Source organism: Lupinus angustifolius, chromosome LG19, assembly GCF_001865875.1.
Source record: "Lupinus angustifolius cultivar Tanjil chromosome LG19, LupAngTanjil_v1.0, whole genome shotgun sequence".
NCBI classification, from domain to species: Eukaryota; Viridiplantae; Streptophyta; class Magnoliopsida; order Fabales; family Fabaceae; genus Lupinus; species Lupinus angustifolius.
The window spans coordinates 10,995,804-11,012,291 of record NC_032027.1 but is presented as its reverse complement, the minus strand read 5'-3'; the positions used below and the strand labels follow the sequence as shown (position 1 = coordinate 11,012,291).

Sequence of the window (16,488 nt, the reverse complement as noted above, 5' to 3'; positions counted from 1 at the left end):
TTTTTGCTTTTGTTCTACAATATAGCTCATCAAATATTCGCCGTATTGTATTAACTTGTGTCTATATTGTTTAGAATATGTGTGTTGTTGATAATTGTATATGCAGGTAATCAACAACGCATGCTCTATGTGCATAATTGTCTAAAAGGATATTATTGTATATGATTAATGCAACAACGCTAATGTATAATAGCTCTCGTTGGAGGAAGCGATGTTGTATATATGACATACAACAACGCACGTATATGCATTGTTAAAGCATGTCAATATTCTACTATACTCATATAGACAGCGCTAGAAAGCACTGTTATATACCTAAATTGCGTGCAGATAAATTGCCACTTTGGTGTAGTGGTTGTTACTATGATTGTGGTCATTGAGGATGTTGCGATGCAGATTCTGACCATTGAGGACATTACGATGCAGATTGTGGCCATTGGAATATTACTATTTTGTGATCTAAAAAAAATTTGAATTCGATATGGTCTGATGCGGCCTGATGTAGCCCAAACATGGTCTGATGTAGTTGCACTATAATCTGATGCGACTGCATCATTGTGACTCGATGTCACGCCACAATTGTATTGTAATGTTGTTGCAGTGGTCACCACAACTAAAATATTGCAGTCACATCACGTGATGTGATCCACAATTAAAATTAGTGCATGTGTACAAGCATGATATATGTGCATGATATACCTAGATTTGCAATATGGTTGTACAAGAAGAGAACTAGCATCAGTGTTTCTAAAATGCACTTCAAACTAATTGGACTTCCATAGTATTCCACCAAAAAATACATTATGAAATAGAACAACACATCTATATGACAAAACTATTTTCAGAACAAAATTATATTAAATTCTAAATAAGTCCTCATGGAATTAAAGACTTTTCTCAAGTTCAATGCTCTTTTCTAGTCTAATTGTATTATGAAAGATATTCTTTGTATTTTATAGAAACTTTATGAGACTCATTTAGGTAGTAATAATCCTATAAATAAGACTTATGAGATGAAATGTATTGTGAGATAGTTAAGGTGTTCCTCGTAAGAAAGCATATATATCGCCATATCTACACCGTTCAACCCACCAAATTCTCCTCCAACTATATTGCTCAATCAAATATATGTTTTTTTTATCAATAATATATGTATCTCATAACTTGGTTATATCAGCTTCTAAAACTAATAAATGGTATTAGAGCTACATTTGGTCATATATCGGGCGGAGCCATTCAACTATTGTTGTACACATAAGGTTTAATAACAACATCATATTACTCCAAATTAATTTTATATTGTATTTTGACAATATATATAACTGTTTAATTTGTGGTAATCTTGAAATTTTACTTTTTTTCTACAATATAGCTCATCAAATAATCACCATATTGTATTAATGTGTGTCAGTATTGTTAAGAATATGTGTGTTGTTGTTAATTGTATATGTAGATAATCAACAACGCATGCTCTAGGTGCATATTTTCTAAAAGGACGTTGTTGTATATGATTAATTCAACAACACTAATGTATAACAGCTCTCGTTGGAGGAAGCGATATTGTATATATGATATACAACAACGCCGTATATGCGCTATTAAGGCATGCCGATATTCTACTGTACTCATATAGACATCGCTAGAAAGCACTGTTATATACCTAAATTACGCGTAATTGAACTGCAACTCTAGTGTAGTAGTTATTACTATGATTGTGGCCATTGAGGATGTTGCAATGCAGATTCTGACCATTGAGGACATTACGATGCAGATTGTGGCCATTGGAATATGTATTATTTTGTGATCTGAAAAACATTTTTGAATTCGATATGGTCTGATGCAGCCTGATGTGACCCAAACATGGTGTGATGCAGTTGCACTATAATTTGATATGACCACATCATTGTGACTCGATGTCACGCCACAATTGTATTGTAATGTTGTTGCAGCGGTCACCGCAACTAAAATATTGCAGTCACATCACGTGATGTGATCCACAATTAAAATTGGTGCATGTGTACAAGCATGATATATGTGTATGATATACCTAGATTTTCAATATGGTTGTACAAGAAGAGAACTAGCATCAGTGTTTCTAAAATGCACTTCAAACTAATTGGACTTCCATAGTATTCCACCAAAAAATACATTATGAAATAGAACAGCACATCTACATGATAAAACTATTTTCAGAACAAAACTATGTTATATTCTAAATAAGTCCTTATGGAATTGAAGACCCTGCTCAAGTTCAATGCTCTTTTCTTAATATTAGCATTAATCCAGTGATTTTGTTTTGTGCTTTTGAGAAATACTAGAAAGAAAAAAGGACAATTGTTATGCCCATGTTCATGCTTATAGTGCTTTTTTTCCTCCTTTAACCTAAAGATCATATTAAGACAAAAAATGTTATACATTGGAGGTTACGCTGCTATTTTTTAAAACATGATTTTTCTTTTCATCATGATTCTCACAATCTATAAGTCTCATCCCAAATCTACAAATTCTAAATTCATTACATGTATTCCATAAAACTCAAGCTGCCAAGTTGAGGTACTAAGTTATATGAAAATTGCATGAATCTCTTCCATGACCAATATCCAATTTTTAAAGGACTCAAAGGTTAGTTGTCTCACCTTTTGTTCCTTGTTTTCCTATTCTATCCTACAAATGGATAATCATGAAATTTAAAAGTTTATGAGTCCGGAGCTCTACAATAATTATTGTTTGTTGAAATGTGCCACAATTTTCTAAATAATTTTGTAAGCATGTGGCAAAAAAAAGATAATATTTAACTATCTAGAAAGTTCTAGTCTAATTGTATTATGAAACATATTCTTATTATTTTATAGAAACTTTATGAGACTCATTTAGGTAGTAATAATCCCATAAATAGGATTTATGAGATGAAATATAATGTGAGATAGTCAAGGTACTCTTGGTAAGAAAGCATATATATCACTATATCTATACCCTTCAACCCACCAAATACTCCTCCAACTATTGTTCAATCAAATGTATGTTGTTTTTATTAATGATATATGTATCTCATAACATGTTTATATTAGCTACTAAAACCAATAAATGATTTTAGAGCTACATTTAGTCATATATCGGGTGAAGCCATTCAACTATTGTTGTACACATATGGTCTAATAACAACATCATATTACCCCAAATTAATTTTCTATCAATCCTAAATTCCTCCTAAAATATTCTAGAGTGACTTAGACTCAACCCCAGTATCATTTATGTTTCTCTAAGCTTTTCATATATGTGGCATTTGAGACTCAAGCTTAGATAGGAGCACAAGCCCATGTAATGCATTAAAAAAATGGAACACATGTGGCCTCTAAAGCCCATGCATTAGAAGATTGGAGGAGCAATATGGAGTTTCTATCATAAGTCTCTAACAAGATTAGCACTGAGATCGACATTCAACTTAGGAACTAGCAAGAGTGAGAAGTCCTCTAGCAAGACCAAAAGACTCATAACAATTTTGAATATAGAAAAATGTAGAAGTTATAATTTAAAGTTCAAAACAATATCATTTAGGTAATACAACAGAAGGAGAGAACGAGAACATTTTATAAAGAATTCTAAGAGAGTTTTACAAAAATTGTGTAAAGGAAAAGAGTTAAAATGTGCCACAAATTTCTGAGAATTATATAAGCATGTGGCTAGAAAAACAATATGTACCTTAGATTGTATCTAGAGGGTTAAAACCAAATTGTTTCATGATACATATTATTTATATTGTGTAGAACATTCATGAGATGTATTTAGATGGTAATATTCCTATTGTTGGACCAGACTGCGACCGGGGAGCCTCCAACCACCAGGGGCTTCCATTGTTAACGAGGTATGCGAAAAGTAAAGAGTCACAAGTGAGACACCACGTCTTGAACCAAAACCTTAAGACATTAATTCCATGTGCTTTTCCTACTTATAAACTTTTTCACTCCTCCTCGCATATCCAACGTGTGACTTCACACTTGAGTAAACTCAACAATCTCCCTTTCAAGTGTGGGTGCCACACACTTTCTAGTCTGCTCCCCCTTAAGTCCACCATTTCCCAGTCGAACCATCAGTTATGATACCACTTGTTGGACTAGACTGCGACCAGGGAGCCTCTAACTACTGAGGAGTTCCATTGTTACCAGGTTTGAGAAGAATGAAGAGTCACAAGTGAGACACCACATCTTGAACCAAAACCTTAAGGCATTAGTTCCATGGGCCTTTCCTACTTATAAAATCTTTCACTCCTCCCCGCAAATTCAATGTGTGACTTCATACTTGAATAAACCCAACACTCTGCCCCTCAAGTGTGGGTACCACACACTTTCTAGTCCACTCCCCCTTAAGTCTGCCATGTCCCAGCCAAACCATCGGCTCTAATACAACTTGTTGGACTAGACTACAACTGGGGATCCTTCAACCACTAGGGAGTTCCATTGTTACCAGGTATGAAAAGAGTGAAGAGTCACAAGTGAGACACTACATCTTGAACCAAAACATTAAGGCATTAGTTCCATGGGCATTGCCTACTTATATTCAATGTGTGACTTTACATTTGAATAAATCCAACACCTATAACTAAGACTAATGAGGTGAAATACAATTTGTGGTAGTGAAAAATATTTCTACTGTGTATGCATATCCATGCCCTTCAACCCCTCAAAATACTCCTCCAACTAATGTTTTATCAAATATATGTTGTTTTCATCTTTGATTATATCATGTTTAACTATCATTTCTATCTTCCACTAAAATCAACACCTTCAATATCATCTTCTTGAAATAGCATGAAGTATCTTTTTTCTCTGTTTTCAACATGCCCTTGAACTATGATCATATATGATCTTAAAAATCAAAAGGAGAATAGAAAACATTGAAGGCACTTTTATTGAAGAAGATGAAGTAGTTACAAACTTTACATATATAGAAACTTTTGGAAGTAACTACCTTAACTAACTATCTTTTAGAAGGAAAGATAGAAATAACTAACTCTACTTAGTACAAAATGTGTTGCCTAAGTTACATAATTATCATTAGAAAGTTATTGGCCCTTGGTTCCTCTGTTGGCTTGCTAATGCTTGGTGTATGCCTTGCGTTGGTATTGGCTTGTTGGTGCTTGACACAATCAGCATTGGCGCATCAGGGTTCTCGTCCATGTCGTATTAGTTACTTGGCCATGGAGCATCAGGTATTCGACCATATAACGCATCAGGTGGCACAACATATAATGAGTTACAAGCCTTGGCATAGTAATATGCTATATCAAACACCCCCTCAAGTTGGGTGGCGGAGAGAACACAAATCCAACTTGGAAATGAATGACTAAAAGGATGTGTGAGACAATGGTTTGGTGAAAGCATCAACTAGTGGATCGGTAAAAGCAATAGGGAGAAGATGAATGTGGGCTTTCTGAATTTACTCACGAATCACATGACAATCAATATCAATATGATTGGTTATCTCATGAAAAATAGGATTATAGGCCAGCTAAATGGCAGATAAGGGTGGCAATTGGATGAATTTGGGTTTGAATCCTAATGGATGGATAGAAAGTCATCCATCAATTCATATGAATCCATTATAGTACATTTTTAAAGTATCCAATTCATCCATATCCATTGAATTTCAACCTATCTATTTTATCCATGTATCCATTTTAATGGATTGGATGGATGAATGTCCAATTCATTTTTTTAATTTGAACTAAACATTTTTAATAAAAAAATTATTTGAAGAAAAAAATTATTTTAAAAATCATTATTTAATAAAGTATTTTTAAAAATCAATATAAACAATATTTTTAAAAAGTGATTTTTTTTTAAAAAACACTTTTTAAATAATGTGTTTTTTTACAAACTTTTAAAAGTGCTTTTTTTTAAAATCACTTTTAAAAAGGTGAACTTATAAAGTTTTTATCCATAGAATTTTTTTTGAAAAGCACTTTTAAGAATATAAACTATAATATTATCTGTGATAATAATAACAACAAAAGGAATAGTTGAGAACTTTAATAGATTATATCTTGTAATAGTTACCGAACATTTGTCATTGGTAACTATTACTATTAATTAACAATTCTTTTGGCCACTAATAATCTAACAGCTATAGAAATTTTAATATATTATATCTTGTAAAGGTTCTTCTCACAGAAATTGCTAAAGTAATTACTAAATTTTAATAAATTAATAAATATGTGATAGAAATATATGAGAAACATGTAAAATATCATTGATTTTATCCCAGACAATATGGATCACGAGATTAAGGAATAAAAGGTCCACTTTATTGTGGATAAATAATATTAATATAATATTGTGGACAATTCAATTAATTAAGAAGTAATTGCTACTTTGCTAGTAATAGGGCCTGAAAACGTTTTTGCACATTGAGTTTGCATAGTAAAGTTGGATTTACATGTTTTTTTGGAAAAAAATATTTTTGTTTTTATTTTTTGGATTGATTGGGTATCCATCCCAATAGATATGTTCATGGATATCCATTGGATATAATGGATGAATTTGAATCCATCCATTATTAACACTACCCATTGGATTATATCTATTTAAATCCACTAGTTCCAATGGATGAATTTAATTTGGATGGATTTTGGATTGTGGATAATTTTGTCACTTCTAATGGTAGACCTATTATAATAGTAAAATGAAGAAGGATTGGCCAAGTGAATATGTAAATGATTAAACAAGTAATCAAGTCATTGCATTTTACATGCCAACCTGCCATGTATTCAGCTTAAGAAGAAGATCTTCTGACAGTGTTTTGCTTCTTAGATTTACAAGAGATAAAAGAAGAGCCACAAAAAATAAAAACCCTATAATGAATTTGTGAATATCTAGATAACATGCCCAATTTGAATAAACAAACCCTTTATGCTTGAGTTATGAAATAGATGGGAAAACAAACCTTGGTCAGGAGAAGGTTTCAAGTAATGAAGCACCTTGACAGTAGCTCTATAGTACACATTCATAGGCTTGGACATGAATAAGCTCAATTGTTTCAAAATATAAGACTTGTCAAGCTTAGGAATGGTAAGATAGAGCGATATGCCACAAGTCTTCCGTAACACAATACATCAGGGAAATGACTTCCTTGTTCAAGCTGCAATTTGATAGAATGTAATATTGGCAGGCTTAGCGGCTATAGACCCTAAGTCATCTAAAAGAGACAAAGAATACATTCGTTGATTCAAGTGAATTCCATCTTTAGTCCTTGCTATTTCAATGCCAAGGAAGAACCTTAGTGAACCAAGGTCCTTGATTTTGAAAGACTAGTCAAGGAATTCCTTAATATGTCAAATTTCATCAATATTGTTCCATGCTAGTATCATATCATCAACATAAATTAATATGACATTGAATGAATAAGAAGTCAACTTGGTGAAAAGAGCTTGATCAGCCTTGGGATGAGAATAGCCAAATGAAATCAAAGTATGTGATAAAGTTGTATGTCATTCTCGATTGTCAAGTTTCAAACCATAAAGAGACATGTATAACTTACAAACTTGGATACGATTGTCAAGAAAAATACTAAGGGAGGAGACATGTATACTTCTTCATGTAAATCTCCATGACAGAATGTATTATTTCACATCAAGGTGTGGATTTCAACAATATATTGTATAGCAAAATTCTAAATATTAATAGGTAAGTGGGAGTTAAAGAAAATGGCTCTAGCAATTGAGAATGTGTAGATGTTTTCTCTCAATAATATCATTTTGTTAGGGGGTATCACACAAGACCTTTGATGAATGATTCCCTTAGAAGATAAGAAGTCACTCATCAAGAACTCTGCTCCATTAACACTCCTAAGTGACTTTAGTTTAGCATCAAACTGATTTTCAACAAATGTAACAAAAATGATAATTAGTTGTCTAGTCTCACTTTTAGTTTTTATCAAGATTACCTAAGTAAATTGTGTAAAATCATCAACTAAAGTAGGAAAGTAATTGTAGCCAAATATAGATGTTGTGGAATAAGGACCTTCTTTATCAACATGAAGCACTTGAAAGCATTTATTCGAATGGGAATTACTATAACAAAAAGGCAATATTTTTTGTATAGGAAGACGACAAATATCACAAGGCATGACTTTCTAATTACAAAAATGAATGTAAGGAAAATGACTATAAAGGACCTTCATCAAGGATGAAGGATCATGATCGAACATTAGATGCCAAAGATTAAACTCACTAGGACACACATAATATGAATAAGGAGCATAGACATGTGAGTGATCTTTTTACAAGAGGTTGATCACAAAAAGCCTTGCTTCAACTTAGTGGTACTAATCACCTTCTTGGTAACATTCTGCACAATGGCACGTTAAGTATGGTGAAAAATCAAGTAACATTTAGAGGTTGAATCAACTTGTTGACTGACACTAGATTGACTTAAAAATTAGGTAGATATAAGATACCAAACAAGATGAGGGACTCAAACAAAACTATTTTGCCACATATGGAAGTGTTAACTTTGTTACCATTAGGAAAGGTAATTAGAACAAGGGAAATAGACCTTTGGCTACTAAAAATTCTCAAATTATAAGTACTATGGTCAATGACTCTAGTATCAATCAACCAATCCAAAATTATTATCCTCACTCTGCTTATGCTTTTCACCTTGCCCATATTCAATTTCCACAAGAAACCCAACAACATTATTAGTCATCTTAGCATATTTGTTGTAATTGATAACAATGTTTTCGAAAACATGTGTCTATAGTATGGTTGCTTCTCTCACATTAGGTACAAAACCTACTAGTGTTTCCCTTTCATGCACCATTGTAAGGGATTTTTCCTCTTCCTGTATAGAAACTATTCTCTTTGCATCTACTACCATTGAAACTCAAAGTAATCCTAAATTTAGAATCTCCTTCGGATTGAATTGCCAAGGCCTTGAGATCGTTATTAAAGACAGAGAGAATTGGAGTGTTGAATTGTCTTTCTTGCTGGATTAACATTGAGAACACCTTGCTAATAGAGGAGAGATGTTGTAATAGCATGATTTGAGACTTGACTTTGGAATAATGATCATTCAAGCCATTAAAGAACTGAACCACATAATCTTGTTCCATATATATCTTCACTAGGTTAATTATCACAGGAGAATAAGGGATTGCACACTTACATTAACCTATAGCCCTAAAATTCTCAATTTCTTCCCATAAATCTTTAATTGAGTGAAGTAATCAGAAGTTGATTGATTGCCCTGATTTGTCATCTAAAATTCTTCTTGAAGCTCAACTATTTGAAAAGCATCTCCTTGAGAGAACATATCATAGAGATCCTTCCACACTTCAACATCATCATCAATCGAAAGAATATACTTCACTATTGTCTCATATAAAGAATGTTGCAGCCAAGATAGAATCATAGTGTTACACTTGATCCATTGTGCATGAAGAGAATGAACTAGTGGCGGTTGTGGCATGGATATATCTATAAACCTCATCTTATTCATGGTTTGAAGTGCTAATTTATAACTCTCGACCAAGAATGATAATTCTTGCCATTAAGAAGAGAGGAAACTAGAACAAGTGCAGGATATTCATTACAGTGAAGGAAATGGGGAATATAAGAATTAACATTGTAAGCTTTGAAGCTCTGATTCGCCATATCTTTGCAAAATCATCAGAATATAGGAATATAGAAAAGAAAGATAATGCATAAAAGAAAAGGCGAAATTCGGAGAAAGCTTCATAATTAAAGAACAAGGAAGAAGATGAATCACAACAATCTTTACTCTGATACAATCTTAGAAATCAAGGAGAAGAGAACAGAAAAGATTGAAGACATTTTCATTTAAGAAGATGAAGTAATTACAAACGTTACAAAGTTAACATATATAGAAACTTTTGGAAGTAACTACCTTAACAAACTATCTTCTATAAGGAAAGACCAAAATATCTAACTCTAATTGGCAAAAACGTGTTGTCTAAGTTACATAATTATCACTACAAAGCTATTGGTCCTTGGTGCTTCAGTTGGCCTCATGATGCTTGATGTATACCTTGTCTTGGTGATAGCTTGTTGATGTTTTGCACAATCGGGCTTGACACAGTTGGCCATTGCGTATCAGGGTTCTCATTCATACCACATCAGGCACTCGAGCTTGGTGCATCAGGCACTCGAGCTTGGTGCATCAGGTACGCAACCATAAGGCACACAAGGATGGCACAACATATACTTAGCTATATTTCTTGGCACACTAATATGCTACATCAAACATATGATCATTAGTCTGGTCTCTTTCCATTTCGTTCTATTTCTTCCCATGTTTTCCTTACTCCATTCTAATCATCATATAACATGTACAACCGCAAAACCAATTTGTAAACATCATCATTCATATCGCATCCATTTTTCTTAATCCTCTCCAAAACCCCATGAGTTTCTCCAGCTTCCTTCAAGGACCCAAGCAAGTAATTGTACGTAATAGCATTAGGCAAACAACTCCCCTTCCTCAATTCAATTTCTTTTGAAAGTTCATTGACCTTCTCGCTTAAAAGTAATTGATCAACGTACTGTAAGTAGCCACATTTGGTTGAAAACTTACTATTTCTTGGAAAAATTCCAACACTTCAAGAATCCTCTTCTTGGAACAAAAAGTATCAATGTTGTATTACATATTACTACATCGGGCTTGCAACCTCCATTTCCTTATCTGCCACTGGTTATAGTGTACTTATGATTTTGTCATTTTTGGAAGTGTTGAAAGCTTTCATTCTTCAATTGTAAACTATGATCACTTATGATAGCCATTATGGATAATCCTTTCTCAGTTTGAACACCCTTACAGAAAGTGGTAAATAATTTGAATGTTTCATGTTCATAAGCTAGATACATGACCCACAGCCATGTTGTTATTGGAAAATTGTAATTCATATAGCTTATGCAGTTTTTTGTAGTTATATTAGTATTGGGCTTCTTCTTGTCATTGGGCCAATAATGTAACTAAAACTCTCTCTATAAATAGAAGTAGTTAGTTGGATGGTAGTTAACCATCACAACCCTCTTACTAATAAAAGCAAGTTCTTCTTCTCTCCATTTTCTTCTCAACTCTAACTCACATTTCTCTATTTTCTTCTTCTTCTTCGTGAATTCTTGCTCTGGTTCTAACAGTTGTATAGTTATCAACAATGACAAACACAATTTTTTATCTAAAGAAAGAGGTTGTATTTATTGCACCAAAAATATCAATATATATCAATTCAAGTATTCTTAACATACTAATAGACTTGATTGAAACTATGATTTAATATCTCTACATTAATGGTATAAGTGTTTTTCACATAGTTAATAAATCATTCACTATTAATTTATTAACCACTATTAACTTTTAACTAAAAGTAGTACAAATTAACACTGCATGATGTGCTTGTAAAAAACTTTAGACTATCAATGCACGGATTTTAAACTCTTGAAAGTTGAAACTAATGATGATTTAACATGTTTTCTCATCTGGCATGCATCACGGACAGAGTCTAAAGTTTGAGATTCGATAACCCTTTTACCATGTTATGCTTTTCAACTTTGAGATCAATCTCAAGTACATGACCTGTCTCTCTTAGTGCAAAGTGATTATGGGATTAACATTATACAATCTCTGAGTATAATTTAGCAGATGATTAAATTTGTAGAACATAGATTTTGTATTATTAACATAGATGAGTCTTGATGTGATTTAACTGAGTTGTTTTACTGTCATGGTAGATATGTTTAGGTTATTATGTTGATTTTGGAATTGTAATTTTTTTTATTACTAAAGATATAAATAGTCTCTCATCTTATTGGGGAAGGAACAAATCTTTTTAACGACGTATGTAGTGATTTTCCTAACAAATATTGCTTTAAAGAATCGAACATTTGATATTTTAGTTCTTCAAGGAATATGTGATTTGAAATGTCAGAATTTGTTTATTCTATCTCTTCAAATAATTTGATTTTTTATTATAACCTTGTTGTAATTGATATGATCATATGTATCTAAATTATAGTATTTATGTTTGAAAATGAAGGCGAAAAGAAAAGGTTGCTAATGTTTGGGGCTGATATTGGATGAGATCATTTATCCTTAATAGTATCATATTTTATATCTTAAATTTATTACATATTGATATGTAAATAAAAAAAAATTAAAATAAAAAATAATAAAAAATAGTACTATAATTAACTTAGAAAAACGAAAGACACTATTTATGACAGATGCATCAGTTCATTGTGATATTATTAAAAACCATACGAATTAGGTGCGGACAAGAGTTAATCGGTGAGGAAGACCACGCATCATGACGTCATCCCTTTGAAAGCAGCTAGTTACGTGGCGAAACTTGACAGGTTGGGGTAGGTTATTAATGAATTGCTGACATCATGAATTAGCAAAGCATTATCCAGGCGACGTGTTAAACAATGGATCTGACGTTTTTTACGTTGGATTATTACCTCATCTCCCCGCCTTTTCCCGTCAACGACTCAACGCGTGTCACTGCGCATATCATCATTTTAAAAAATTTAAAATTCAAGAGAAAAAAATTTCTATCGAAATCAACTAAATATGAAAACAAAAAATTAGTGTCTATTTCATTAATTACACTACAGAATCACACAATATGATATTTCAAAGTATTTTTTATTCATTATTTAAGCTTTAATTTCTAACAACTTTTTAATTTTTATCATTTTTATGAAATAAGGAAGTAATTATATACTATTGAGGCCCAACAGATTAATATATGCTCAATTCAATTCGACTTAATAAGAAATTAGTTCAACTCAGCCAAAATTTATAAGAGTTAATTTTTTAGATTAAACTCAACTTCATTTGAGTTTGGGAGCTGTTTGGTGTGACCCAATGACTTGAAGTGGTTTTGTTCGCTAGGAGTTCATGAAGTATATAGTTCAACTTATTTGTTTGATATGTTCATTTCGACATCTCGAATAATGATTATTTTCTAATATGTATAAATTTAAAAATTATGTATATGTATGTTTTCATGTATATATGTATATTTATAATTGATGAGTTAGTTTATAAATCTATTGAGCTGAAATGTATTTGTGTCAGTTTCAATTCGTTTATTTGATAGTCTTATTTTTTAATTCAAGTTCAATTTAATTTGGCTTATAAACCAAATTTATCAAACTAAATAATGAGTCAGGTTTAGAATGAATGTGAAGTAATTCCTTTCATAACTGGCCTTAGTTGGTACATTTAAATCTCATTAATAATCTTCCATCTAAAAAGAGAGGGATTGGTGAGGAAGGATGATTGATAGAATTAAATATGCAATGTAAAAAAAGTATAGTAGAAAAAAATGATAGAAATATCAATACTCTAATATGAATGGACCTTATAAATTTATGATATAGTATGTTTTCTTTCGGTAATAACACGTGATCCATAAATAATGGGTTAGGTTCTCCTACGGTTAGCTATTTGCGTCAATTACAAATTATTTATATGGATCATGTTTGGCATGACTTTCTTCTATTTAAATATTATTGTACGGCATTTGAAAAATGTGAAGAAAGAATAAGAGGTCGATCGATATGCGTGGATTAGAGGGTTAGTTCAATCAAGTAAAGGTGTACAAGTCCTCTGCATCTCGTTGATGTGATCAAATTTCCAAAAAATTTGTACTTTTCAAGCTAGCATCGGATTTATCCATAGAATATCAGAAACCTTAAAGTTATAAATTATGCTAAAAACTATACCATGTTTTAATTTTTATCTAGTTGAATAAAACTCAGCTCTTAATTTTATTGACAACATGATGCTTTGTGTAGAAATAGAATTAGACATTTAAAGAGTACTTTACGTTAAAAAATATATTAAATAAATCAGTAGAACTTTAGAAGTCTAATTCTACTATATATACAGTAAACATGAAAATGATGTAGTTTATGAATACGTAAATAAAATATCTCATTGTCTGTAGTATTATTGGAAAGGAGATGGGATGTCGAGCATGAGATCCAATCGGATGGATTTGAAAATGAGGAAACAGACTATGTAAGTATGTATGGATACTATAAAAATATTTAAATAATAATCATATCATTCCATCTTTATTGATTAACTACTATTAAATTTTAAATAAAAAATTATATATGATGATATGAAAATGCATAAATGTTAATATAATTGAGCAAATAAAAAGTATATATTTTTTAATATAATATTAAATATTAATAGTATAAAAGTTTTACAAATAACCAGTATATTATCTATCATTTGATATTATTTCCTCTTACATGAGAGAGAATGATTATTGAAAATAAACTGGGATTTAATATTATTACGATGTGGTTGTAAAGATTTTTTCTCATATTTTTTATGAAATTCGAGCAAGACAAGATGGGCGCCGTCCAATTAACAAACACGTACCGAAGTTGCAGAAGGGAGAACGAAAGTGACACAAGCTAAAACTTCAGCCACAACAATATGACCTAATAATAATATCACCGCTTAATCTTACAAACTCACAACCAACAAGTTCTAATTGCTAATTTTTAGTACAATGTTTAGAAGTTTGATTTTTGTTAAATGGAAAAACTTCCTTTCTTAACCTATTTTTAGTGAAGATACTCTCCAGTACCTTAATAATATAATATGACATGTATATTATAAACAATATAAAAAAGAAATTAGAATAGTATTGCACTTTTATCAATTATATATAATAATATAACATTTTTATCATTTAATTTAAATATAAAAAATAATAATTTTTCTCTCGATAATGAAGACAATTCTTTTCGTCATTTACTTACCTTCGTGAGCTATTTATTTAAACAAGAATGAAGAATTAATGTTAAGGAATGGACAAGACACTTAATACAAAAAAATCTTAGAAACTTGGAAAACTTGCCTAATTGAATTTGACGTAAGGAATTGCTATGACCATTTCAAATCATCACCTCATCCTCTTCACCCCACATCATTTATATTTCTAACCCTCTTCCAATCCCCATAACGAAAACCATAATAATACACCCACTTCAAAATCACACACATATTCTTTCTCTCTCTCTCAATATATACTCAAACTCCATCATGCAACAAGCAATTCCTTATAGATCATGGCGATCTCTCAATAATCCCACTACAACTCACTTCACCTCACACCCATTAAACAACAATTTCCATAGCATTGATGAAAATATTAACAACAACAAGAGTAATAAGAATTCTTCAAGCCTAGCTTCTGAGAGAATGGTGCTCAACATGGTTTCAGAGAATGCTGTTATAGTGTTTGGAAGGTGCGGGTGCTGCATGAGCCATGTGGTGAAGCGTTTGCTTCAGGGTCTTGGTGCCAACCCTGCAGTGTATGAAGTGGAGGAGAAAGATGAAGTTGATTTTGCTAAAGAATTGGAAGCAATTGTTGGGAAGAATAACATTGGCAATGATGGGAAAGAGATCAAGGTTGTGCAGTTCCCAGTGGTGTTTATAGGTGGCAAGTTGTTTGGAGGACTGGATCGTCTCATGGCTACTCATATTTCTGGTGAATTAGTTCCCATGCTCAAAGAAGTTGGGGCTTTGTGGTTATAACTATCCTTAATTTACATTATATTATTTTTATGAGAGTGGTATTTTTTACAAATTTGTAAAAAGTAAAAATTCAAACTAATCCTCAAACATATGAATATGAGTAAAAAAAATGCGAATTATTAAGTTTTTTTATATTAACAAATATTATTATGCTAATATTTTATTATGGGTATGAATTGAATCATAACTCTTTATTACTTCACTCTCTAAATTCTCCACCATTATCATTTGAACATCTTATAACTCTAGCTAAAAGGACTAATTTGATTGAGGCCTTTGAGGATCATTATGTGTTTTCTAATTTTTCAACTACAAAATTGTTACAAGCGAATTAATCGATACTCTTTATAATATTCATGTTCTTGTTAGGTTGATCCTACTTTAATTTTTATTTCTTGTTTTTTGTTAAGCTATCCGGAATGTTGATTAAAATAGCTTCTTGAGGCTTAAGGTTGGTTGACTATTTTGATAACATAAGCATGATGTACGTATCTCATCATACCAAAACATAATATGGATACCTCAATTGAATATCTACCATCAAATTCACGGTAGGTTGTTGCTAGAATCAAACAATAGGTAGTTTTGCAAATATTTCCATTTCATTTACGCTATATTTTTCCACGTTGTGTATATTGGACCATTTTATTAAAGTAAAAAACAAGCATTTCTTCTTTTTCATTGGATAATTAAACTCTATGCACGTACTAATGCTATAGTTTGGGACTTATGATTTAGTAATAATAATCTCACACTATAGCTTCTTTTACACACATATTACTGTTATATATATATATATATATATATATATATATATTGCTTTGTATGCGAGTATATTTAGAAGATAGATGATTGAAGTGTAATTCTAAAAGTGACTTATGGTAAATTAAAAAAAAAAAATTCG

At 31.6% G+C, this 16,488-nt stretch overlaps 1 protein-coding gene across 1 annotated transcript; it reads left to right on the top strand.

Moving 5' to 3' along the window:
• Window positions 14,927-15,634, top strand: LOC109333811 (glutaredoxin-C9-like). Its single transcript, XM_019569386.1, has one exon. It carries the CDS (start codon window positions 15,090-15,092, stop codon window positions 15,582-15,584), a length of 495 nt encoding a protein of 164 aa, XP_019424931.1. The 5' UTR covers window positions 14,927-15,089; the 3' UTR covers window positions 15,585-15,634.